At 39.0% G+C, this 27368-nt stretch overlaps 1 protein-coding gene across 1 annotated transcript in view; it reads left to right on the top strand.

Annotated features, from left to right (window-relative positions):
- The window catches only part of LOC126101579 (rabankyrin-5), a 443789-nt gene that overhangs the window by 138774 nt on the left and 277647 nt on the right, over positions 1-27368 (top strand). Inside the window, exons 5-6 of the mRNA XM_049912232.1 lie at positions 5224-5347; positions 7405-7554. Coding sequence (XP_049768189.1) covers positions 5224-5347; positions 7405-7554 — 274 coding nt within the window. The remainder of the gene's footprint in view (positions 1-5223; positions 5348-7404; positions 7555-27368) is intronic.

Below are 27368 nucleotides of genomic sequence, written 5' to 3'. Positions count from 1 at the left end.
CTTGCAGAACACCTGGCGACACACTTCACGATTTCATCAGCATCCTCTTCCTACTCTGCTACCTTTCTCCTGTGGAAACACTGAGTAGAACAGTCCCCCCTTTGTTTCAGCCTGCACAAAGCTGAACTCTGTAATGAACCCTTCACTGAACGGGAATTCTTGCAGGTTCTTACCTCTTCATGTGACACAGCCCCAGGCCCAGATTCCATCCACAACCAGATGATCCAATACTTGGACGTTCCCCTGAGGCAACAAAACTCAGGGTCTTCAACTGCACTTGGCTCACTGGTGCTTTCCCTTCGCAATGGTGAGACAGTATAGTTATCCCCATCTTTAAGCCTGGGAAGAACACAATGTTCCTCAACAGCTACCACCCTATTGGCTTGATGTATGTACTTTGTAAACTGCTCGAGAGGATGGTAAGCTTCAGATTATGTTGGGTACTTGAATCTCGTGGCCTTTTGTCCCTGTATCAGTGTGACTTCTGCGAAGGATGATCTCCAACTGACCATTTACTCAGATTGGAAACAGTAATCTGACAGGCTTTTACTAACTGCCGGCACCTTTTCACAATCTTCTTTGACCTACATAAGGCATATGACATGGCTTGGCGCCATCAAGTTTTAGTTTTCCTCCATGACTGGGCTTCAATGGTCCCATTCAGGTTTTTATCCGTGAGTTTTTATCTCACTGGCTCCTCCAGGTTCGAGTTGACACTTCACTCAGTGCCCCTTAGATTCCGGAGAACAATACCCCACAGGGTTCTGTGTTAAATATCCTCTCTTCCTCTGGCCATCAATGGGCTTGTATTTTCTGTTGGGCCTGTGGTTACCCCAGCATTGTATGTTGACGAGTTTTGCATTTGGTGTAGCTCCCACTCAGTAGCATCTGCTGAGCACCAGCTCCAAGGTGCCATGGGACAGGTCTCTGCATGGGCCACCTCCCATGGCGTCCAGTTTTCTCCCTCCAAAACATGGGTCATGCATTTTTGCCCTTGACCCACAGTACAACTCGATTCAGAACTTTGTTGAGGCAACCAGCTCCTTGATGTTTTAGCACAATCCTGTTTCCTGGGCCTGATTTTTGATAAAAAGCTGACATGGCTGCCCTATATTCGCCTGCCTGCATGCAGAAGCTTTATGCTCTCCACCTTCTGGTGCACACACCTTGGGGTGCAGACTGTACCACTCATCTCCATGTTTACTGTGCTCTGGTATTGTGCAGACTAGATTATGATGAGTAAGGTTTATGACTCAGCGGTTCCTTCCACTCTGCAAATACTTGATCTTGTTCACCATTGTCAGGTCATGTTGAGTCTTCTTGCAGAAGCGGGGATACTCTCTTTGTACATGAAATGGAGCCAACTCCTGGTTTCTTACACGATCAACATTCACCAGTTCTCTGACCATCCCATGTACCCCGTCCTCTTTGCAAACGAGGGAGGTCTCCCTCCTGGCAACTGCCCATGGGTAGGATTGCCGGTTGGACTGCATCTCACTTCTCCCTGTTGAGATCTCCATCTCCACTCACTGGAATGTGCCACATGTATTTCCTACCACACCCCCTGAGATGGTGCCTAGACCACTGAATAGGATAGACCTATTTTGGGGGTCCTAAGGTCTCTCTCACCCCTGTTGTTTTCTGGCGTCCTGTGTGTTTGCCATCCTTGCAGAGTTAAAGGGTGCCACCATCTTCTACATTGATGGTTCTAAGACAGTAGATAAGGTGGGATATGTTTTTGCATCTCCTATTGGCTTAGAACACCATTTATTGCCGAGATCATGAAGTGTGTTCACAGCAAAGCTTCTGTCCATTCACAGAGCCCTCCATTTTGTTTCTCAGGTCTCCCTTCACATGTTTTAATTTGTACTGATGCAGTGAGCAGCCTGCAGCCTATTGACCAATGCTACTCTCGTCACCCTTTGGTCTCTCCTGTCCATGCCTTCTCTCTGCCTGTGGCCTTGTCGCCTGCTCAGTTGTCTTTCTCTGGGTCCCAAGTCATGTGGGTTACTTACAACCCCCACCCCATTCCCTTTCATGATTCCAGCTGCAGATATATAGATCTACATCAAATCTATCTCTTTGCCCAAAAGTGGAATGACACTGGGTGCAATACTCCTTGCGGTAATAAACGCCGCAGAATCAAGGAGTCTACTGTGGTTTGGTGCCCTTCCTTCCACTCCTCTTGGAAGGAGTCTACTGTTCCATGCTGTCTACATGTTAGTCACACCAGGCTCACCTATCATTTCCTTCTGCTTAACCAACTGCCCCCCACCCCCCTCCCCACAATGTGGTTGTGGAGCCAGACTGACAGTATCCCACATATTGGTGGAATATCTGCTTCCTTTGGCCCTTTGTGCTATGTATGGTCTTCCAGATTCCTTAATTTTAATATTAGCAGACGATTCTCAGTTTCCTCTGTGGAAGTGGTTTTTATTTCCTGATGTAACGTTTTACTTTACTCCTGGAGCAGGGGCAACATGGTTGTGGTTGGGACCTCTCTTCATGTCTTTTTAGTCTGGGACCCCATGACCACACCCCCATGGAATGATCACTCTTTTTCCCCATTTTTAGATTTGCTCTCACCTTTTGTGCCTATTACTTTAACTTTATTATTCTATGATTTGACTCCCCTGCCTAGATCTGTCAACTTTTAATTGATCCTCTTTCACTGTGAGTAACTTTGGAGTCAGGGGACTGATGGCCTTGCTGTTTGGTCCCATGTATCCTCTCAACTAATCAAAAGCTGTACCGAGGATGATAATGTAAATCTGCTTGTAAAATTAAGTAGTTACCTCATATTTGTAGCAGCACAAAATTATTGTGCTAAGTAAGAACTCAGTGGATCAGCAGACATTGACTCATAACTCTCCCAGAACATATAGATCAAGAGGTTTAGATGAAGGTAGTTCACTCTGAAATGATATAACATTGTCATTGACCCTACTGGATGAAAAGTTTTTTGACTTCATTCTGAAAGTTTAAAAGGAAAATTTATTTTTATTACATTTTTAATTGCTGACATATGGCTGTTTAAGATGTTACTAAGTTGTTTTACTTTTTGAGCCTCTTAGAATGAAAATATTGGGGACAAAAAGTTGAACAATATTGTGCATATGCTATTCAATGAAACAAGAACAAGGATGAAAAGTTATTACAGTTACAATTAATGATTAATCCTCTAAAAATTTTTCATGGGTTACGTTTGACTGTGACATGTTAAAATTTTGAAGGTTCAATTTTTATTTACATGCTGAACAGGTTATATTTTAACTTTATGGTAAAAATTTAACTAGCTAAAGACACTTACCAGAAAAATAAATGTGTTTCATAATGAGTAAGTTTCCAAACTAAAATTATTATTGCAAGAAGTAAAATATGAATGTTCAGTTGTGTGCAAAAGAAATGTTTGGAGCCCGGATCCATGGTATTGTTGGTTACCTCAGTAGATAAGACAAAAAAATAGCATGTTTGAGATCTGGAGCTCATACCTACAATCGCATAGTCACAGGGGTAGACAAAATTCAGTGTGTTCGGTTTAGATCCAGAAAAACTCATTGAAAGATTAAGTGATGACGTAAGTGTAGATATGTTAGAGATACACAGGAATCACAAGATATTATATTCAGTTACTATCACACCTTTGAAATGCTGTGTACACATTAAATGTATGTGCTGTAAGTGATGTTTGACATATTGGCAGCAAAAAAGTGTATTGTGAAATTGCCGTTCAATGCTTGATGGCTGTGTAAAACAGATCATGAAACTTGAAGAACAGGCACCTTAAGTTGATGCATGTTTCTCACAATTTGTAACAGTTATGTGTATGCATGACAGCAGAAAAGTAAACAGTATGCTGTTAAAAGAATGTGCAAGTGTTTGTAAGCTACCTGTTCTTAATGTTCTTGCCTACATGACATGTTGTTAAAGTTGTTCGTGTAAACTGATAGGTGTGTAGAAGACCAAGTCTGTTACATTCGACATATGTATGTGTGGAAATGTGTCTGTCCCTACATAACACAAAAGAAAATTTTTAAATGTGACTCTAACATCATAAATATCATGCATTTGATGATCTAAGGCCAGTACTGACCAGTAGTATAATTTATATGCATGGTGCATTAAATGAACAAAACTGACAGCCTACAGTGGTTGAAATGGTTCCATACATGAAGAAATTATCAAATTTGTTTGATCTGAAAGAACTCTGTGCAGTTATGTAGAGCTCTGGATTACAAAAATTCCATTCTATGTACTGACTACATAAGAACCTGGCATCTCTGTCCCTCTTGTTGCAGCTGTGGATAAATTGCGAGCAAAAAAAATGTATTATGAATCTGTTGGTGTATGCTTGATGGTTGTATATAACAAGTTATGAAAATTGGAGAGCAGCCCCCTTAAATTTTGCATCACCCTGGCTAATTTCTACTGAGAAGGTGTTAGAACATGCTGCAGCTATTGCAGCTCTGTCTTACACACAGTTTAGAAACAAATAGGACACTAATATTGTTATTTATGATCAGAGGGGGCTAACAACAAACTTCAGACATATAGTAACAGGCAAAATGGGTGAAGAGTCTGAAAACGAAGTCATAACACAAAAAGAAAATTCACTTTTTAAAAATTTTGAATTAGTCTGCAGACAAGACTGACATTCTACTGTGGCAAATTTATTTGCCAAAAACTAAGGACAGACATTGAGTCATCAAATTTTTGGTGAAGAAGATAGAAGTTTAAAAGCTTTTTCTTGTCACCAAAGTGCCCATCCCATGTTGGCTTCTTCGCTTCTTTTGCATAATTTTTTAGCTTCAACACAGCAATATGTTACTGTTATACAGACAGTGGAGCATCAGAGGAATAGAGTTCAAACTCTTCCCCAGCTGTTAAGAACTCACTCTAAATCAACACTGTGAACAAGAGGAATAGAAATTCATTGCTCCATACTTGCCCAAATTATTTAGCGCTTGTAACTCTACTACATTCAATGTATATGTGATGTTAAATTGCAAAGCTGTTTTCTCGCTCTCCCTACCTTTCTCCTAACATCCCAGCTAACGAATGTGTTACTCCAGATCTTCGATTTGCGTTTTCTGTTGTTCATGTTGCTGCTTTCTCTGAGCCAATTTCGCATATTGAGTGTATTTAGCAGAAATTTGTAGATGCGATGCTTTAGTGCTGCTTGCTTTGACAGCTGACCAGCCCGTATTATTTTTATGTATCCAGGTGTGAAAAAGCTCTAATGGCATCTGTGAATGTCCGTAACTGTGTAAGATTTTACACAACTGCTGATGAAATAGGTGCAAATACACTGAAAGAACACTGCTCAGGACTCATATCAGCTCATTGGGTAAGTTAGTATGATAATAACTGCAAAAAAGAAGTCCTAAAATTTAAAATTCATTTAGCAGATCATGCTATTAAGAGATTTTTGCATGTAAGTAAAAAGAATGGTGCCTCATTCCCTATTCCACTGTCACATTATAAGCTTACATGTATTACTTATATGAGAGCAAGTCTGTAAAGAATGAGACTCAATTTTTAATGTACAGAACAATTGTGACAAGCTTTCTTTCAAATTAATCTCCTCCTGAGTTATGTTTAATGTCTGAAAGTGGATGTCAATCTTGTAAGGTGTTCCAAAACTCATCATGTAACATTACAGACATAACTTCTACAGTACAATTCTTTTTTACCTTAAAATAATGATTTTGCTGCCAATGAGGAGGGAATACATTAACATGAGTTTAACATCATAGGATGTAATTTGTTATTTTCATTAGAAGCATTCTAGCTCTGATTTTCAAACTGATGTGCCGGAGGATACAGTGACTGTTATAACTTGACATTCATGAACTATGCTACCCAGTCAAAAGGACTTGCTCATTCAGTAGATCATTTTAATGTGCGGCCTGAGATTACAGTTTGCACCTGGGGATCATAGTTATGAAGTCAACTTCCAGTCAGCGTTAATGATGAATGTGAGACCTCTCATCATGCTCAACTAATTCATGGCTCCTATTCAGGGATTAACATTATTGCCACTTTTTGTGCACAGGCACATCCATGTCCATGCCAGCAAGAAAATGAATACTGCATTAAGATTGAAAAAATTCATTACATCTCCATTGTGACCAATATTGTTGGGTGGTCGTTTCCCAGTAGTGGCAACAGCTTGAACTTAGATTGAATTATGAGTCAGGTTAAATTGTTTTTACCAAGAAAATGAAGGTTGTCACAGCCAAGATTTGCAGATGCAAGAAAAATTTCAAAGGGCCATGTGAAGATATTTTGTTTTGCTTAGGTCCACATTAACATTTGGTACTCTTATGTAATTGAAGTTTGAATAGGGAGAAAGAAAAGAAAGGAGAAGGAACAGATTATATGAGCTGCATCAAAACTTTGTGCAGAATCATTGGTGACAGGTGAAAATGCATGCCACACCGAGATTTGAACGTGGGATCTCCTGCTTAGTAGGCAGTTGCATTAGCCACTGTACTATCCTAACAGTGTTTATCGCAAATGTGTGGACTATCTCGGTATGCTTCCCAACTGACTTACATTCCCATCCAGTGCCATGTATCAGCAGTCCCCGTCCATGTCCTTCGTGCTCGCTAATTTTTAGATTCGTGCCGGATGTTGAATGAAATGTGCCTCTGCATTGAAGGTTATGGATTCATTGCTGATCAAGGTGAACCAATTATATCAACATGTGGTGTCTGTTCTTTTTCACATGTCTGAAAGAATTGAAAGTGGGTGGGGAGTATGCCAAGATAGCCAGCACATTTGGAATAAACACTGTGTCTGGATGGTGCAGTGGTTAATGCAACTTCCTAGTAAGGAAGAGATCCCAGACTAGGCTCCCGGTCCGACATGCATTTTCACTGGTCGCCACTGATTCTGCACGAAGTCCCAGTGCAGCTGATGTCATCAATCCCTTCCCTTCCTTTCCTTTCCTTTCCTTTCCTTTGCACCTTCCGTCTTCCCTCCCTATCTTCAATTACATAATATGTATCACAGCTGTGAGTTCCTTGTGATGTCCTCTTTCAGACATGTCTGAAGGAACAGATACCACACATTCATATAATTTTGTACTCTTTTTATGGACAGCCTTGTGTACAAATAGTACTCATTTCAGAATTGCTTGTCTCTCATGTAGGTAATCATTCACTACTGTATATGTGCTAGAACAAAAGGGAAAAACATCATCTCACTTTTTACTCACATAGCCCTCACATTCGCATATCTAGAAAATTGTGTGTGCAACATTAACTGTGCCACAATTACATTTTTTTCTCTGTTGAAGTATTTTGCAAGTATTGAAAAGCAATAAATTATAGAAATGAGTAACATGTATGAATGGGACATGTATTATAACATACAATTTGAGTATCTCATTTGTTGCAGGATGACTTCTCAAGTGAAGACTTTGCTCATATGAGTGCACCACTTCTGTACAGTATGTTCAAGTCAAAAACAGGCTTCCCATTACATGCTGCAGTTAGACTTCATAGAGAAGATGTGGTTTTTCTGTATCTTGTTGAAAACAATGCAGAAGTAAGTGTAATTTTAAAAATATTTCTTATGCATGTTTTTGATTGTTGTTAATAAAATGATATTCTGTCGAGATATGTTCCATAGACATGGGGTATCTTCAAATATTATGGATGTTGAGTGTCATGACTCATTAATCTTTCATAACAAATGTAAGCTGTGTCCCTCCCATAATTCAGGCTCAACTAACCCAGTTAAAATTTTCAAACATTTTATAACTTCCATCAAATACAAGAACTGTGGTGCTTCACCAGGAAACTAGATCAGGGGATAGTTCATTCACAAACAATCTCTCTCTGCAAAACTGAAGAATTTAAAGTGGTTATGTCAAAACCAAGGTTTGGTCAAGACTTTTTATGTATTCTTGGGGGGAGAAGGAGTGAGAGAGAGAGAGAGAGAGAGAGAGAGAGAGAGAGAGAGAGAGATATGGTGAACTAACATTCAGCTTTGCCAGTCATTTATTAAATTAGCGAGAGATTTGTTTTTCAAATACATTTTTATGTATGGTTTTTCATGCATAGCACCAGACTTCATATGAAGTGTATCTATTTCCACTCTGGTTATGAACTGTGCATAGCTGCAAAAATAAATGAGATTGCAGCCTAGTAGCTTACACTTAATCATCTTATGGATTAATAACACTCTCTTAATAGTAATGATAGTGGCAGCCATTACTCAGATTTAGTATTTTTCAAATGTTTTCAAACTTCAGATTAAATTTCAGTCTGCAGCAGAGCTGTGTACATTAGTTTGAAACTCCCTGTGCAGATTAACTGTGCTGGACCAGTACTCAATCTGGAACCATGCCTTTTACAAGCAATTGCTCTCCAAGTGAGCTGTTGAGAAGTGACTTCTGACCCATCCTCACAGCTTCACTTCCACCAGTACCTCTTCTCCTATCATGCAAACTTCACATAAATTCTGCTGCTACTGAGTATGCAGGACTATGAAGAGTGCAGACCTATCAGTCCTTTTTTCCAATATATATAAAATATTCACTTAAAATTATCACTGACAACATATAAAAAGAAGTTGTCACTGTGGGTGTTGGTGAAACATGATTACAGGTGAAATAAATAAATAAGTAAATAACTTTTTTGCAGCTATTTTACTAGTTATTTATTCTTACAATCTGGGTTTCTGTTCATTAGCCCATTGTCATGTACTGCTAACAAAGATCATTGCTGGTAACATTAGACAAAGGGCCAATAAATCAAAAGCTATTGTTAGTATGCTGAAAGAAAGGTTCAGACTATTATAAGTGGGCTCAGAACAACTACAATATGCATCTCTATGGCACTGATTCAGTGTTGCCACAGCTGAGCGACATAGCTCTTTTCAGTATCTGCCGAGCGACGTGGCGCTATGGTTAGCACACTGGACTCACATTCAGGACAACGATGGTTCAAACCCACATCCAGCCATCCAGATTTAGGTTTTCCTTGATTTCCCTAAATCACTCCAGGTGAATGCCAGGATTTTCTTCACCATCCTTGACACAATCTGAGCTTGTGTTTCGCATCTAATGACCTTGATGTTCACAGGACTTTAAACCCAATCTTCCTTCCTTTGAATAGCTCACAATAATGTTGCCAGCTGTCACTGACCTCCTTCCACCCTACAGATACTTGATCACTGCAAAGTTGTGAACAAATTTGTAGACTGGTACAATGAGTTACCTTTTTTTTATTCATAGATTTTGAAGATTGTTTACTCAGCTTAAACAAAATGGGTTCAAACAGCCACTGAGAAACAAGTCATTTACCAGCCCTTGTTAGTATACCGAGGAATATGCACATCGGTCCTGCAGCTTCCATTGCACTTGATCAAGATAATCTGATATTCAGATTTGAAAGAAGTCGTGCAAGGAAATTGTCACCAAAACTGCACTCGAATTCCTCAGAAGCATCTGTAAACTGAAAAATTGAAGGAGTAAGTATCAAACAGATCATGTGGAACCCAATTTTCTTTTGTGTACCACATAGGACTGTTTTCTCGTATTTTATTTATTTATTGTGATTTGCCCCCGCCCCCCCCGGTCCCCTGATATTCTTGTAACTGTGCACATCACATTGAGATAATGCTGGATCTTCTCTATGACGTATGCAATGTGCCCCACTGTGGTAGGTGTGAATTCATTATCATCCCTAGGAATTTAGCTAGACTCTTCACCAGGAAAAATTAGTCCCTGATGACTGAGAGCTGTAAGCCTTTAGATGCCAACAGGTATGTAACTGAAATGTTACTGTACTCATTATTCTACTTTTTTTTAAGTTGGTATCAGAAGTATAAATACACATATATCAGCAGCATTTGTAATACTCGAATAGCTTTTGGCTTCATGGTTGCCATGTCTGCTTTGTAAACATTAAACAGAGTAGGGAATAATATCAATCCCTTTTTAAGGCCAGCAGTGGCATACCTTTGCCCTGCAGTTTTATTTTTTACATGTAAAAAGCGGGATCTCCTAACAAAAAATTTGCTCATACGTAAACAAAATTTTATGGGAATCCTATCCCAATCATTCTTTGCCCTTCAGTGTCAACAGACATTGATGCAGCATTCTGTCTTTTCTCAAATGCAGTTTGTATGTCCATAGCGAGTAGTCAGATTATCTGATGTAAAGCGATGTTTCCGAAAACAATCTGCTAGTATATTATTAGTTTCAAGCCACCATTCAAGACTATTTTTAATTAATTGTTCCAAGGTTTTTCACAATGCATGAAGAGAGTGCTATGGGTCTGTAGGAGTCGGCAGATACTGAATCCTTCGAAGGTTTCAGAATTGGTATAGTTATTTAATTGGATCGATTAAAAATCTACTCACCAAGCTGCGGAAGAAAAAACACACACACACACACACACACAAAGACTATTGACATTGGCAAGGTTTTGGAGCCAGTGGCTACTTCTTCAGGCAGAAGGGCTGAAGGGGAAGGGAGAAGGATGAAGGGCTGAAGGGGAAGGGAGAAGGATGAAGGGCAAAGGAAAAGGACTGGAGAGGTCTAGGAAAAGGGGTAGATTTTGGGAAAGTCACCCAGAACCACAGGTCAGGGGAGACTTAACCATACAGCACTTGTTTGAGGGAGCAAGTGGTTGGTGGACATGCTCAGTCAAAATACTGTATGTGGATGACAGTGGAATTTGTAGATGATGGGGCTCCTTTCAAAGCTTATTTCATTGATTGAGTTAGAGATATGTCAACTAAAATATTAAATCATTAGTGGGAATATGGTATGTGTCATACAGTTCAGTTACTCTCTGGCTACAGGTTGGAGACAGGAGTGCACTATGATATTATACAGAATGAGTGGATATTGGATTTTTTTTGTGGGGGAGGTGAATTCTCATTGTGTGGAAGATTTTTGACATTTTCAGAGCTACCTCACATAATTACCCTCTTCGTTTCATATTTATCATTTAATTTTTTTACATCTTTATATATTTTATTTTCTTCAGTCTGCTTTCTCTAATCCTTGCACCCATCGTACTTTCAGGGATGCTAATTTAATTTCTTATCCTTCTATCGTCCCTCTACCCCTGTTCTTTACTTCGCATTTGTTTCGCAGTTCTATGTAATGATCTTATCCTGTTTGTCTGCATCCCTTCATTTCTCCTTCAAGTCTTTCGTAAATGATGTACTCGGGTTACTATCAGACACAAAATATTATTCAATTGTAATTTATGATTTGTGAGATCCTAAATAAAACTAGAAGAGAAGCTAACATTAAAGCATACTTTATTAAAATAAATATTTGTACAATTTTTAAAAAATCATTTCTTACATCAGTAAAAGATGTAGTTCCATCAGTGTTCTTTTTTTACCAGTATCTAGTCCATTATTCAGAGAGACAGATATGCAGCTCCTCATTTTCATAGTTAATGTGACTAGTTTTTCACAAAAATATTCATTATGGCTACTTTTATTTGGTGTACCATGTAATAACACTTCAGTGGTTTTTGCGATACAAATTGCGAGGTGCATGATAGAGGAACGTGTGCTAAACAGCTGTATTTTCCCAATGCATAGAAATTTATTTGTTAAATACTGTAGTCTTCCAATAAATTATTTTTTTTGGGCGTGTGCATGGGTTGTTTGTTGGTCTCGGATGGCATGGTTTATGGTAACTGTTATCTATAAACTGCATAAAATACCAGCTAGCAACAAGGCAAAAAGCTATTACGAATGTTGTAATTTTGAAGACTGATGGTGATGTCAATGATACTTGCATATGCCAGTCACTTCTGCTATGTTTTGTTTTAATTGCATGTAAATGATCGGCTGATGAAAGCTGTTGATTTGTAAAATACTGTGGAACTTAAATACAACAGTTAAATGATAAAGGCACTTCATGTGTCTTTTTTTTTTCTTACCAATTATCAAGTCTTAAAATCTTATGGACATGAAGAAAAGGAAATACTTTCAGTGAAACATGATTTAGCCATGCCATTCCATTACTTCTATTTAGAAAAGCACTGAACTTCCGACAACAGTAGATCCAGTGATCCTCACACGCTGAACCATTACCAGGCCAAGTGCTGAAAACATTAGTTCATTGATATATGTAGACTTTGCTACCGGAGGCTGCGGATATATTTCATTGCATTGAAAACAAATATGACTGCCATAGCATCTGTGTGGTGATGTGATGGTTCATGTGTAGGCTTTGCCGAATTGCAAAGGTTCCCTCTACAATAGCAGTAGGTGGTTGCTGCAGTTCGAAGGCCCTCACTTTCGGCATCATGGCAGCCTTCTTCATAGGCTGCATCAATCACAACATCTTGTGTAACCCACTGATCTTCCAACAGAGTTTGGTATATGTAGCGTTGAGCAGCACAGTCCTTCAGTTCCACATGTACAGTATCTGGAAAAATGACACGTGTAAATTTTGGCACAGAGATGATTGTGAGGTATTAATTTGAACCAAGAAGTGGAATCATTAAGAGGAATGATAGTTATAAAACAGTGAAGCAGTGCAGAATTAGGAAGTGTTGAGAACTATGAACTATTGAGAACTATTATTGCAGTGACAAAATATAATAGTAACTGAAGAATGTCAAAAAGGTACATCTATTCTATTCTATTCTGTTTTCTCTCTCTCTCTCTCTCTCTCTCTCTCTCTCTCTCTCTCTCTCTCTCTCACACACACACACACACACACACACACACACACACACACACACACAACACATACTTTCTGCTCAACTGATTGTGATTTACATTTATATTCATATTGTTAGCTTTGCCCAGCACCTAAAAACTTGTGTGAATCTGTTGTTTTGTGCATTTCCATCAATTTTTCTCTTTGTTCTATAATGGAGCGTAGTATTCCTGTATAGTCAACACTTCCATACTAGCAAAATCTTTGTAATGTACATTTGATGCTATGGTTGACACAGTAGTTCGTAGTGTATGTATACGATTGTGGAGATTCCGTACTGTTTTTCTAGCCAGCTCTGTCTCGGCATTATAACTATATTTCCTTGGCAATCCACACAGTTCATGATCATTAAATGTTCTTTCCCAAGACAGAATTAATCCAGTCAGCTATTTAACTTAACCATAGTTAACACATTTGTCATACTTTTCGTTATATAAAACAATTCTCTGAATTTTTCATGTTTTCTTCTTCCAGTATTTAACATTCTTTCTCTCTTGATTTTTAATTTTATATTCAAATTAGTTATTAAATAAAATTAGGACTTGTGTGTTAAGAGCTGTTGTACTGCTCTTACAATGGAAGACAGTTTACTCTGTAGTGTTTGAAGTAGTTTCTATAAACCATTAAAGTGTGTCTGCTTGCTTGTTACTTTTGAAGTATACAAAGGTTCAAAATTTTCCATTGGATGCTATTTAGGAACCATCTAGATGCTTTACAGTGAATATTCACATTGCTATTTCAACCTACCTGTGTGGGCAATATCATACGATGTAACTTGTGTGATATTGCATGACGTGAGTAACCACCAGTGGCTTAGTTTCTGATCTCTGCAGCTTGCAGAGAGATTGGGAATTTGATCCAAGAAATTGGCACAGTGTTTTTGTTATGGCATATGACACTTTAAGTGCTCCATCAGACTGGTATATTAATCCAGAATGAGATTTTCACTCTGCAGCGGAGTGTGCGCTGATATGAAACTTCCTGGCAGATTAAAACTGTGTGCCCGACCGAGACTCGAACTCGGGACCTTTGCCTTTCGCGGGCAAGTGCTCTACCATCTGAGCTACCAAAACACGACTCACAGCCGGTCCTCACAGCTTTACTTCTGCCAGTATCGAGTCTCGATCGGGCACACAGTTTTAACCTGCCAGGAAGTTTGATATATTAATTTCAGTAACCATGTTCATGGTGTTTTAGAGGCGTAGGCTTGATGCTGACAGCAAGTTTTATCTTGTCCCTCATTATCGTCGTCATCATCATCATCAACAACAACAACAACTGCATGTTATGTGCATACAGTTGAGTAAAGGTAACAACTCACAGTATAGTAGAGACATTGAGTCATTGACAGGCACATTAATAAGACTGAAAACTGTACTAGCTTTCTGCCATGTCACCCACTCCCAGTCCACTCCACATTTCATCAGCATCATTAGCTGTGCAAACTTACCACTGCTGGTGCTCGTGTCACATTTCTGTCGTGAGCTACTGTTGCCTGCCTCCCAGCCATCAGCCACGCTTCCCCAACCCTGCCTCGTGCTCTCCACCTCCAGAACCAGTTCATGGTTAAAGCAACACAAGCTGCCACTTGCGGCACCAAGCTAAGAGGGGCAACAGAGATGCCCAAGCGCAACATTTGTAGACGGTACGTATACACAGTTGATAGTGAGAACTGATGAGGGTGAAAATGTATGAGAGAGAAGGGTGGTGGGAGTTGGGGGACGGCACCAAATGATAAGTCAATTATGTAGGAAAATGTTCTGCCACCCACTCCATCTGACATAACCCGTCGCCCGCTCCGCCCCCAACATAACCCGTCGCCCGCTCCACCCCCAACGTAACCCGTCGCCCGCTCCACCCCCAACGTAACCCGTCGCCCACCCCACCCGTAACATAACCTGTCACCCTAATCAAGCTGCACAACTACACACTCCAGACACATTGTATTCAGCTGGTACAATGTAGGGGGGGGGGAGTTTTCGGTCTTGCTTATGTGCCTGTTCCCAACTCAACACATCTACTATTCAGTGATTTGTTAGTTTTACTCCAATAATTATTTACATTCTACAGTATACAGTCACACTTAAAACACAACACATTTAAGACCCACACTTTGCATAGATAAGCTGCTGAATGAGTGTGAATAAGGAAAGCCTTTTCACTTTGTCCAGCAACATAAACCCCTTAATTTTTCATTGTTATGATTGATTCTTGTCAAAATAATGTGTTGGGTATCATGAGCTAAAGTTCTTCTCTTCCAGTGACAAAAAATTAGAAGCAGAACTGTGACATAATGTAATTGTTTCTGCCATTCCAATTATTAAGAAAATAAAACTCTTCATACCTGGTCAAATGACCATTGTTTATGTATTATAAACATGGAATATTTGTGGTAGATTCTTAAAATAGATATCAAACATTGTAATAGTTTCAGTTTTGTGTCAGTTTTCATAGTAAGTCACTGAAATTAAATACCATGAATCACCTTTCCAAGGAGTATAAGACGAGAGTAACACACATCCTGTTGTTGCATTGGTAAATGACAGGTTCAAATTGAAAAAAATCATAAATATATGTAGGTATCACACAAATAAACAGTTGGGGATTATTAAGTTAATGTAATTAGCACACATAGGATTATTGACTTTCGTACCACATGTTTTCAATAATTGATTGGTGAATATAGCCAATTGTAATAGATACTAGATATCTTGAGCTGTGAATTGCAAAGCGGAAATGCATACATTTACGTATGCTTGTGTGTGCATGTAGGTTCACATGATGGTTGTGGTCCGTTGATCCAAATATTTTGTAATTGTTGTGGAATTACTAAAAGCTGTGATTTTAATAGGTTCAGAATATTGTGATTTTACAGTACTTATTTGCAAAGAACGATTGAGAAGTCAGACTGCTCATTGAAGGCAAAATATTCAGTGCCAAAATGCAGTTTGAAAGTTACTATTGGTGTGCTTTAGTGCTTTTTTTCTTCTTCAGGGGCATGAAGGGGGTAATGGTATGTCATCTCATAGTTTCATTTCAGCTGGGACTTAGAGGTTTCGGAACTTAGCTGAAGCAGAAATACTTACGACCCTTTTGTAATGATAGCTCAAAGATCTTCTTCATGCAGAATGTTGAGTGTGGGCAGTCAACCTGATATTTCTCTGACCCATCAAATCCAGAACACAAACGCTCAGTCTCATTGCTGTATTGACTCGGTGGACGTATAGTGCATTTGTAGCACTTCAATCCTGAGACAGCCGCCACAATTGCTGAAAGAATAAGGAAAAACATTTGTAGTTCCACTCTACCACATTTCTGTAATGACAGTTGCAAAAGTCATCAAAACAAAAAGAAACATTTCAAAGGTTTGTAATTCATATCCAGATAGAACTGAAAAGCAAAATCAGTTGATGTATAAGGTACCAGTGGGGATAAAGTTCATTGTGGTGTGCACATTTGAAAACTGTATTTGTTCCATATGCTTCCAAAATAACAACTTAATGATTTTTCTTTATTGAGAACATTTAAAAAGCAAAAGAGAGATACTTCTTATTTGCTGATTTGTATGAACAGCTTTTGATAACCTTGCTACTCAGATTCCGTAGAAGTAGTCATCATGTCAGGAGTCACAGCTCTCACTGTACTAACATGACAACAACACAAAATATTGACTATCAAGTAAACTGGCTGTGTTGTATTGATAACTAAGGGTTTTCCTTGAATCACTATTTCATATGTTACCTTTTTGTCTTATTTTAAGGTGGTTGTAATTGCTAAGGTGTTGTAGTTTTCAGGTAGTGTATATGTTAAAGAAATTATTAATTTTGTAAGAAAAAGTTACCTCATTTTCATTGTTTGATGGTAAGTGTTACCCACTGACCTTGCTCTTCTTGAATTCAATACTAATGCACTAATAGTTTGCAACAAAAACGAATACAGAATTAAAACATAGAATTCAAAATTTAGTTTTGCTTTTCATTGGGTAACATTTGGGTCAGTGTTATTCTTGCATTAGAACATAAAAACATCTTCGTACATAATCCTCAAGCCACCATGTTGTCCATGGCAGAAGGTACTTTGTACCATTACTAGCCATTTCCTTTCCTGTTCTGCTAGCCATTTCCTTTCCTGTTCTGCCCTCAAACAAAATGAGGGGAAAACAGCTGTCCATATACCTCCGTATGAGTCCTAATTTCTCTTTTCTTTTTTTCATGGTCTTTAGCGAAATGTATATTGGTCTCAGTAGACTCATTCTACTTCAAATGATGCTTCTCTTATTTTTCTCAATAGTGTTTCACATAGAGGATGTAGTTTTCCCTCCAGGGGTTCATGAAACATCTCTGTAATACTCTCATGTCGACTGAACGTACCTCTAACAAATCTAGCAACATGCCTCTGAAGTGCTTAGACGTCTTCCTTTAGTCTGACGTGATGGGCATCTGAAACACTCAAGCAGTACTCAAGATTAGGACACACTAGTCTAGTGTTCTGTATGTGGTCTCCGTATTATATGAGCAACGCTTTCCTAAAATTCTCCCAATAAACCAGGGTTGATCATGTGCCTTCCCTGCTCATGCACACCACTAAAACTGTTTCAGAACATTAGAGATTTGTATTTTCTATTCATTTGCATTAACCTACATTTTTCTACGTTAGAGCAAGCTGCCATTTTTCACACTAATTAGAAATTTTGTCTTGTATCCTACTACAGTCACTTGACGATGACTGTGTCTACTACTGAGAAACAACTCCATTGTTAGCATTGTAATGCATTACTAAGATAATGCAAAATAATGAAGCAAGTAACCGAGAAAATTAAGCAGCTTTATTATAAGTAGGAGATAATTACATCAGACAACAAAATAAAAACTGTAGTGTTGCAAATCTCTTCAACAAGTTCTTTGTTTCGGTTACTGACAGTTTGGGGTTGTCAAATTCAGTAAACAGTGCAAAGGAAACCTAAGACAAGTCTCTACAAATAACTTCAGTAAAATGTAAAAGACACTCATTTCTCCCAAAGAATTAGCATCCATCATAAAATCCTGAAAATCGAAATATTCTAGAGGTTATAACAACATATCATTGGAGTTAATCAAAGAGTATCAATCTGAGTTCTTTCTTAAGTTTTTTGCATAATCAGTCTCTTAATAGTGGAACGGTTCCAGACTGGCTAAAATATGCTGAGTTAAGCCTCTTTACAAGAAGGTGGATAAAGAGATACTACCAAACTATCAACTAGTTTCACTTTTGGCAGCTTTTTCAAAAATATTTGAGAAGGTACAATCATCATCTTAAGCATCTGACTGCAAATAATATGTTGTCCAAGTCACTGTTTGGATTCCTTAAGGGCTCAGATATAGATAATGCTGTTGACATGTACAGTGGACTACCGTGGATTTTGTTAAACGCCTTGATAGCATCAGGTTGGATGAGTCAGATATCATGGTGAGTTTCCTTGAATATGAGGTTACCCCTGCGAGAGTCACTAGAATTGATTAGTCAGAAGTTTGACGAGGAGACCACTGAACTTTTTAGGCATGTCTTGACTTCCACATATTTCCTTTTTAATGGAGAATACTATGAACAAATGGAGGGAGTCGGGGTAGCCCACTCTCACCGGTGGTAGTGAATTTGTACATGGAGAACTTTGAGGAGGAAGCCCTGTCGTCATCCGAATGGAAACCTACTTGCTTTTTCCGTTACGTGGACGACACGTTCGTCATCTGGCCACCTGGTATGGATAAACTCCTTGACTTCCTTACACATCTAAACTCCATACACGCCAACATCAAATTCACTATGGAGACTGAAACGGAGGGTAAATTACCTTTCCTTGACGTCTTGGTCAAGAGAAGGGCTGATGGCACCCTAGGTCATGGGGTGTATCGGAAGACAACGCACACTGATCTGTATTTGCACGCAGACAGCTGCCACCACCCTTCACAGAGGAATGGGGTACTTAAAAATCTAGTACATAGGGTGCGCACTATCTCTTACGCAGAGTGTCTACCCCAGGAATTGGAACATCTGAGAACTGTATTTCGAAAAAATGGGTACTCAGAGTGGCAGATTCAACGTGCTCTCCGCCCAACCACTACAGCACAACCTGTGGAGACGGATGAAATCACGAGGGAGGAGGTAGGCACACGCATTTATTCCATATACAGGTGCACTCTCGGGGAAAATCGCCCACATTTTGAAGAAACACTGGGTCGGAACTGTGTTTTGTCCTCCGAATAAAACTCGTGCACTGGTGGGGAGCGCCAAAGATGGCCTCGGTTTGAGGAAGGCTGGCGTGTACCAGATTCCGTGTCAATGTGGCAAGTCATATATTGGTCAGACGATGCCGTGAACACCAGAGGCACACTCGACTGATGTATCCGAGCAAGTCGGCTGTCGCTGAACATTGTTTGTCGGAAAATCACTCTATGGAGTATGAAAGCACGAGGATTCTGGTACAGACGTCAAGATACTGAGAAGCGTTGTTAGAGAGGCCATCGAAATTCGCACCAATGACGACCTCATAAACCGTGACAGTGGCTATAATCTTAGCAAGGCTTGGGAAACAGCGATTGGGTTAATCAAGAGTAAATTGAGCAAATGTATAGTTGTGACAACCACGGCGGACAGAGCCATCACACCGACGTCATCTCAGACGCTGTTGCAATCTGTTCCACCGCGCGACCGTGGCACGGGGCGCGGACAGCGGAGGGAGCACGCCCCGGGCAGAGGGTATTTAAATCGGCCACCACCATGACCGAACCCAGTTCCCTATGAGAGCAGCCATAGCGTACGGATCTCCATGTCGGCACATTCACTGGAGCTCAATCCGTCAGTTCACCTGATGATGGCAACATGTGTGATCGCCGAAATATTGTGCCCGTTGGACACTGTAGACGGGCAATACACCCGTGGATATTTTTATTATCAAATACGCCAGGAGAAAATCAAGAATCAATTAATAAATAGTTTAAAGCTAATTCACTTTCATTAAGCTTTGGAAAGACTCATTATACGCAGTTCAGAACCTGTAAGAGATTTCCTTACAGCACGTGTATAACCCATGAAGACCTGCAGAAAGAAGAGGTTGACAGTGTTAAATAGCTAGGATTACGACTCAGTAATAAATTCAGTTGGGAAGGGCATACAACAGAATTGCTGAAGCATCTAAATAGCTCTGTATTTGCAATCCGAATGATGTCTGATGTTGGAGATATAATGTAAAAAAACTTGCATACTTTGCTTACTTTCACTGTATTATGTCGTTTGGGATCACATTCTGGGCAACTCATCAAACCGAGCAAAAAAATCTTAGAGTGCAGAAGACTCTTTCTTGGTGTAAATTCAAGAACACCATGTAGAAACTTATTCAAGAAAATGGGTATTGTAACCACTGTTGTCAGTACATTTCACATAACTTAACAATCTCTTGACATATGATCAGGGAAGCAAGTATTACAGTCAAATGTTCTTTGTTTCTTTGTTATACTTTCTGATATGTTCCACACCCATGAGAATCATCTCATTTTTGGGTCTATGGAACGAAAACTGAATCTAATCTAACCACAGCATCATCAACAAACAGCTGTAGGTTGCTGCTCACCCTGCCTGTCAGATTATGTATATGTATAGAGAATAATTTACAAATACTTTCTCTTTAAACATTGTTTTAAGAACAACAATTTTAAATATTTTTTGAAAAACTATGACTTTATGCAAGAGGAATAAGTCGCTTCTTTATTAAAACTATAAGATCATGTCAAACAACAGACTTTCCTCAGATGTTATGAATGATGTTAATTACAGGTTATTTATGCATACAAGATCATTTGTATCTCGATCAACTTTATTTATTAGCTGCATGAAAATCAGATTTATAAATTGGGCAATTCTTGTGAGGATGAAGCAGTATGCCAATCTGACCTTGTGCTTCTCCCTCCTAATTACATTGCATTCAGAATTACTGATATGTATGTATGAATGAATGGTATGCATGCATTTTGTTTCAAGAAAATTATGAATAAAACTGATCAAATACTAGAGGGAGTCATTTGGTGAGAAGCATTAAGCCAAACAATAATATTTTAAGTAGTTTAAACATTTGATTGAATTACTGCATATGAAGACAACAAACAAAGAGTGTTTGTATTAAACGTGCAAGACAGCGATGTAACCCCCTACTGCCCCACTATACATCGAAGAAGCAATGACAGAAATAAAAGTTCAAGAGTGGGATTTAAAGTTCAGGGTGAAAGGGTACAGGATATGGATTGGGAGTAAACTGAAGAAAGATGAAAGTAACAAGGAGTAACAGAAATTATATTAGCAACATACTTAAAATCAAAATCTGTGACCCCGAAGTAGATGGAATTAAGGATTTATGCTACCGTGGGGCAAAATAACACATATTACACAAAGCAACAATGACAGAAAACAGATTAGCTCAGTAAAAAAATGAGGGCATTCCTGGCCAAGAGAAGTTTACTAGTATCAAACATCAGCCTTAATCTGAGTGAGAAATTTCTGAGAATGTACTTTTTGAGTACAACATTGTATGGCAATTAATCATGGACTGTAGGGAAACTAGAACAGAAGAGAACTGAAGTGTTTGAGATGTGGTGCTATGGAATAATGTTGAAATTTAGGCGGACTGATACAGAGTGAGGTGGTTCTCTGCATACAGACTGAGATGGTTCTCCGCAGAATCAGCATTGTATGGCAATTAATCATGGACTGTAGGGAAACTAGAACAGAAGAGAACTGAAGTGTTTGAGATGTGGTGCTATGGAATAATGTTGAAATTTAGGCGGACTGATACAGAGTGAGGTGGTTCTCTGCATACAGACTGAGATGGTTCTCCGCAGAATCAGCAAAGGAAGGAACTTATGGAAAACGCTCACAAGGAAGAGGGACAGGATGATACAACATGTATTATAACATCAGAGAATGTCTGTTGTACTTGAGCGAGCTATGAAGTGTAAAAGACTGTAGCATAAGACAGAGCGACTTCAAATAACTGATGACATACAGTGCAAATGCTGCTCTGAGATGAAGAAACTGGCATAAGAATAAGAATAATTCTTTGCAGCCTGCATCAAAGCGGTCAGAAGACTGATGACTAAAAAGAAAATCACTGAGACTGGTAGCATTCTTAATTATCAATTATATTCTACAGTACCTCCATTCAAATTATAGGATTTTATGTCATCTTCTACCCAACTATTATCTATAGTTTTGTATGAATTGTGCAAATAGTTGCAGTGTTAGCCATTTCATGAGGAAGATTTTCTTTGTTATGCTCCACTTTTTACATTATTTTAGTGAGATATACTAATGAGTTTACAGTGTTCATTTTTTTCACAATAGTTGGGAAATAGTCACGAAACTAGCTGAGTGCTAAAATCTGCGCATTTTTATCTATTTTCACCAAGCACTGTATCAGGCATTACATTACTCATCTAGAGCTCCATTCTTCATGGACCCAATTCTGCAAATACTGTTCTCAGGCACAAATGGAGCTGGTTGATGTCTGTAAGCAAGTGGAATGCTGAGTGTCACAAAAAAAATGTGTTTTTGCTATAACAGAAGTTGTAGTTGATGTTCCTGCTTTATACAATTTTAGCAATTGTATTCTCATTCAAAGAAAAGCTTGTTCACACCAGACTTCATTGTATATCTGCACAAGTAAATGTATATTATTGATAATTTCCCAAACTACAAGTTGCACATAATGTATCTTGTAAATCAGCGTATGTGATTTACAGTTACTGTAGTGTATACTATAACTAACATATTATTTTATATTTAATTTTTCCTTTCAACAAGAGTGTATATTATGTACATGTATCATAAACTAACCCAATTTTTGAGTTTATTAATGACCATAACCACAAAAAGTTTCAAGGAATTCGTAATTTTTATTGTGGGTTTTTCTATGTTTCTAATTGAAATCTCTTTTTGGGTATTAATCACTTCAAGTCTTCAAGGGCTCTGGTAGTACTTCAACAGTCCAGAAATTAAGAGAAAATCAACACGCTTAGTTTAAAGTCATTTGTTTACTTCTTAAAAGATTGTTCCAACTGCATTGCAACCCCACTGTGACTGAAGATATCAGCCATGGAAGGAGTTAGTTGATATTCATAAGCAGGTAGGAATCATTCCATCTGCTGTCAAATGCTTGGTAGCTGCTGCGAATGCATGTGTTTGGAGGGGTACCAAAAGGCATGTACCAGAGATCACAAATGTACCTCGGGTCTGTCACTGCTCATCCACTTAACTGTGAGTAGTGAAACAAACTCAGGGTGATGCACTTAGACAGGAGACATTGACCAGATAAGAACTCCTGGTGTTAACACCAATCTCTCCAACCAACTGAAACTGAACCAGTGAGTCTCACTTCACTTCACTTGTTGGGAAATCTATTGTGTCCCCTGTCAAGGGTAGGCAAACACAAAAAGGTAGGGGTTTGTTAATCACCATCAGTTCAAACATCCCACGAATAATGGTACACCTTAGGGAAATGACAGCAAGGGATGGAAAGGAACACCAGGTGGGAGCCTCATTCAACATAATGAAGAGGCAGCTCTAGCAGTCATTGAACGAAAAGGATGCAACCAATTTCAGATTGTGGCACACGGAACACATTATGCCTCCTGTCGTCTGAGCTCCAAGGTCATAATTGGATCATTTCAGCCATTGGCAGAGGAAGTTGAATGCACCAACCTTACTTGTGGAGTATCAATGAAGCTCACAGTCAACATTGTTGCCCCCCAGAACTTATTGTGGATACCTGGTTCTGAGTCAACTGGAAAGTTTGAATGAAAGATTGTGAAGGTTCCATGACAAGCTCGACTCCAGCTTCCTACACTTGGCCTATGTCGTTGAGAAATGTAGATTCCCCTAAATAGGTCAGGTGTGCACTACCCACTAGAGGCTACTACACAGGTAGCTGACTGTTTGTAGGATGCATGCAAGGGCGTTTTAGATCAGGCGATTCTCTATCCAGGCAATAGCAATAGCTGTAGGAAACCCGAAAGTATCTGTGTAAGGTTAGAAAAATGCTCCCTACAAACGAGATCATTAAAATCATAGCAATTAATTGCCAGAGGATTAGCAGCAAACTTCAACAGTTTGAATCTAGCTTGGGAAAACTGCCAGAAATATTCATTATTTCTAGTCATTATACGAATAGATACACATAGTAGAAACACGATTCATATGCTGATCACAAAACTATGAGTCACAACTTCAATCATTAATCATCTACATCTCTATGGAATCAGATTTAATAAATAGTTATATGTACGGAAATAACATTTTATTGCCTGATAAAATTCCCTCTACAGGTATGACGTGGTGACTCACAGGAGTAGTTGTTTGGATATAAGTCTGAAGAATGTATAGGACTTCCGAGCAACATTCACTTATTTCCCGGTCACTATCAACCTTAGCTTGCATTACTGTGAATGTATCAACAAATTTAAACTGTTACATATTCAATTATAAATCACACATATGTAGTCCCTAACTGTGTGTGTTACTTCTGATTTTGTCTATGAATACGTGAACATGCTGAGCACATGTCTGTTAACTATGGTTGACAAGGTTGTCATCTGTGCCGAAAAAGCTGTTGGCACCGAACCACAGTGTCTTTACTAAAGATTGTCTTTAGGCTTCATTCGCAGTGGCACAGACAACAGTTGCCAGACTCAGTCGCCAGAGGTCACCAGATTACATCGGCCGACAGCTAGGTGACAGTAAGTCCGATCCCATTGTTGGTTTATGGTGGATTCAAGGTGGTTGGACTAGAATCCGTTCTGCATAAAGTAGATTAGATTTTAACCTTAGGTGGGCTTGAAGATGAGTGCTGCATTACTACTTTAGCTACCCAAAAGACATTGAATTGATGTGAATGAGTTACATCAGTCTTGAAAAGAATGTGAAGAAGACTGTACACTCTGCCCTCAGTTATAGGAATAACTGAATATGAGATGAAGGAGAAACTTCTATTACATAGTCAACATGGTTTGTGATGAAAGTGAAAAGCAAGATTACACTCCATTTTGCTGTATTTATGTGAAGTTGTGCAGACATACGTCAGTTGACTTTAAACGACTGTCATTCAGCTTACATGTGGAAGACAAGCATAACGTTTAGTGTAAAATACTTGGAACACCTAAAGCTCTGAACAGTGGTAACACACATACCACGTTTGCAAACCACGTTGACAGAAGTACCATGCTGCTGGCATAAAAATGCCAATAACCAGTAATAATTTGTAGACAGTTAATACCACTTACCACAACCCAAAAAAGATCCACTACAGTAACAAGCATGAGTACGCCATGCTTCTCACTTGAACAAATTATTTTTGAGGCTATAATTTTGGAGGTTATAATTTTAGGTGTTACACCTATTTCTGATGAAGATTTTGCCTACTTTGTGGTTTTCCGTAAATCTGCGATTTCAATCCGTAGATCACGAACCATGTTCCAATTATATTTTTCATCCTCAGTATGCCACGAATTCACTCTTTCATGGACTAAACTTATCAGATTCTCACAGTCCATATTAAAATGTTGGTCAGTTTGACCGAAGAAAACAAACTAATTTGAATTCACTGATTGTCGTCAGATGTCTGTAAGTTCGGAGGATGAGATAAGCTACAGTGTGACAGCGCACGTAGTCATGCTGGGTTTTAGAGATAGGCCGTCTTTGGCCGATGTCAGTCATCGATGGAATCCATAGATATTGGTGCCACTGTGACAGCAACCAAACATTATTAGACTTCTGTTCTTATGCCACAATAATGTTAACTGAAGCAAGCACAAACTCTTCGCTTAAGTGCATAATATTTAAAATGTCTTCGTTGTCTTATCTATAAATTGGTTCACACAGCCCCATTAGGGAAATATATTGCCAAATGGGAAATCCAAACCACTGTGCAATCGACGCAAAGCATGTGTGAAAACTCATGATTAAGTGCTAGCAGCTAGAAGTAGTAATAAAGACCTTTCAAGGAAACTCGTTACCCTCTGAACCAGCACGCAACGCCGGTAATGATTTTACATTCGTTATAAAAAGAATTATAGACGGTAATTTCTGGTATTGAAGCACGGTGAATAATTCTATACCAACAATGCAATTTACGTGTAGATTTTCCAAGTTTCCTTGTCACGGCTGTGTTACAAACACGTAGACCGAAGATGTCAGACTTCAGAGCTCTCTCGAAAGATACTGCAGGGTTAACTGTGTGAGTAGAATTGAAGGTAACAAGTGCTCCTGTGACAGCTGCTTGGCCTTCAGGCCGTTAATGTACAAACAGTGCCTAGGTGTTTGCCACGGCGCTGCCAGCTACGTGTCATTACCGTGTGTCATATTCATTCCAACTAGAGTGGCTGTCTACCTTTGTGAAGTTGAGCTACTGAACGCTGTTACATTCACCAAATGTACTTGAAATGCAGCGAGCGATGGATTCTAAGCAAATTTTGCGTTGGTATTGTAGGCTGGAATCGATTTTGCAAGCGTGATCAAAATATCGATTCTACGAGCGTCATTTGTTCTGCACATTAATGTTGTTGAATGTTCAGCTGTCGTCAGTGTGCTCTGTATACACGTGTGTGTGTGTGTGTGTGTGTGTGTGAGACGATGAATTTGTAAGTAGGTGGAGTTGTTAAAGTTACCCTACTCCATTAATACGTGTGAATCCACCTACAGCAAGCGCTTTGCGTGAACATTCTGGAGACATGGAATGGTTAGAAAACTTCCCAACGGGTATTTCTGTCAAATAATTAAGTTACCGAATGTTTTGTCAACTGCCACGGTGTAAGAGAGCTTATACAGATTTGATGGCCAATCTGAATACAAGGGTACCGTATAACCAAGCAGTTTGATTTTGCTAGTTGGGAAAATATATCAATATTTACGCATCTCTCTCCGTCTGATAAAGGTCAAATATCCTTCTCTTCAGTCAAGTAAAACTTCGTTGTTAGTTGTTGAGACACGAGTTAAGATTGTAGTAACGAAAGCTGCACAAATTTCAGACAATATGTGGAACAATAAACAGAACACTCAACTAGAAAATTCGGAAAGGTACCAAAATTAAAATTTACGGATCTATTGCGATAATTTTACTGCTGTTTTGTATCGAAAATTAGATTAACAAAAAGAAAAGTGCTAGGAAATAACAGGCAACAAATAAGAGATTCTGTAGGCGAGCGAAGAACGCCACATAGAGATTTTAATAAATAAAGAAGACGTTCGAAGTGAGTCGAAGGCGTATGCTACTAATGAGGAAATAACTGAATACAAAAAGAGGTGGAAACAACCGAGAATTGAGGACAAAATTAAAGACTACAAAAGAAAATTCTGAAAGCCACACATGGGTCGACCAAAGAAACGATGGCTATAAACTTAGCCTAATCCGTGTAAGGCGACGAAGATTCCAAAGTATATTAAGTATTCCGGGTCAGTCCAGAACTCGTACTTCAGTCCAACATCACCACCTTGTCACATTGATGTATATGGTAAAAATGGGCTTGCAACCTAACAACCCAGTCGTGGCACACTTGCGGTAGAGCATTTAGATGTTAGAGCATTAGATGAAAATATTAGTTGGAGCTAAAATGAGGCAGCGATGGAAATTCTGTTTAGGGAA

Source organism: Schistocerca cancellata, chromosome 9 (assembly GCF_023864275.1).
Source record: "Schistocerca cancellata isolate TAMUIC-IGC-003103 chromosome 9, iqSchCanc2.1, whole genome shotgun sequence".
NCBI classification, from domain to species: Eukaryota; Metazoa; Arthropoda; class Insecta; order Orthoptera; family Acrididae; genus Schistocerca; species Schistocerca cancellata.
The sequence above is the reverse complement of the archived record's forward strand: the minus strand, read 5'-3'. Positions and strand labels throughout refer to the sequence as shown.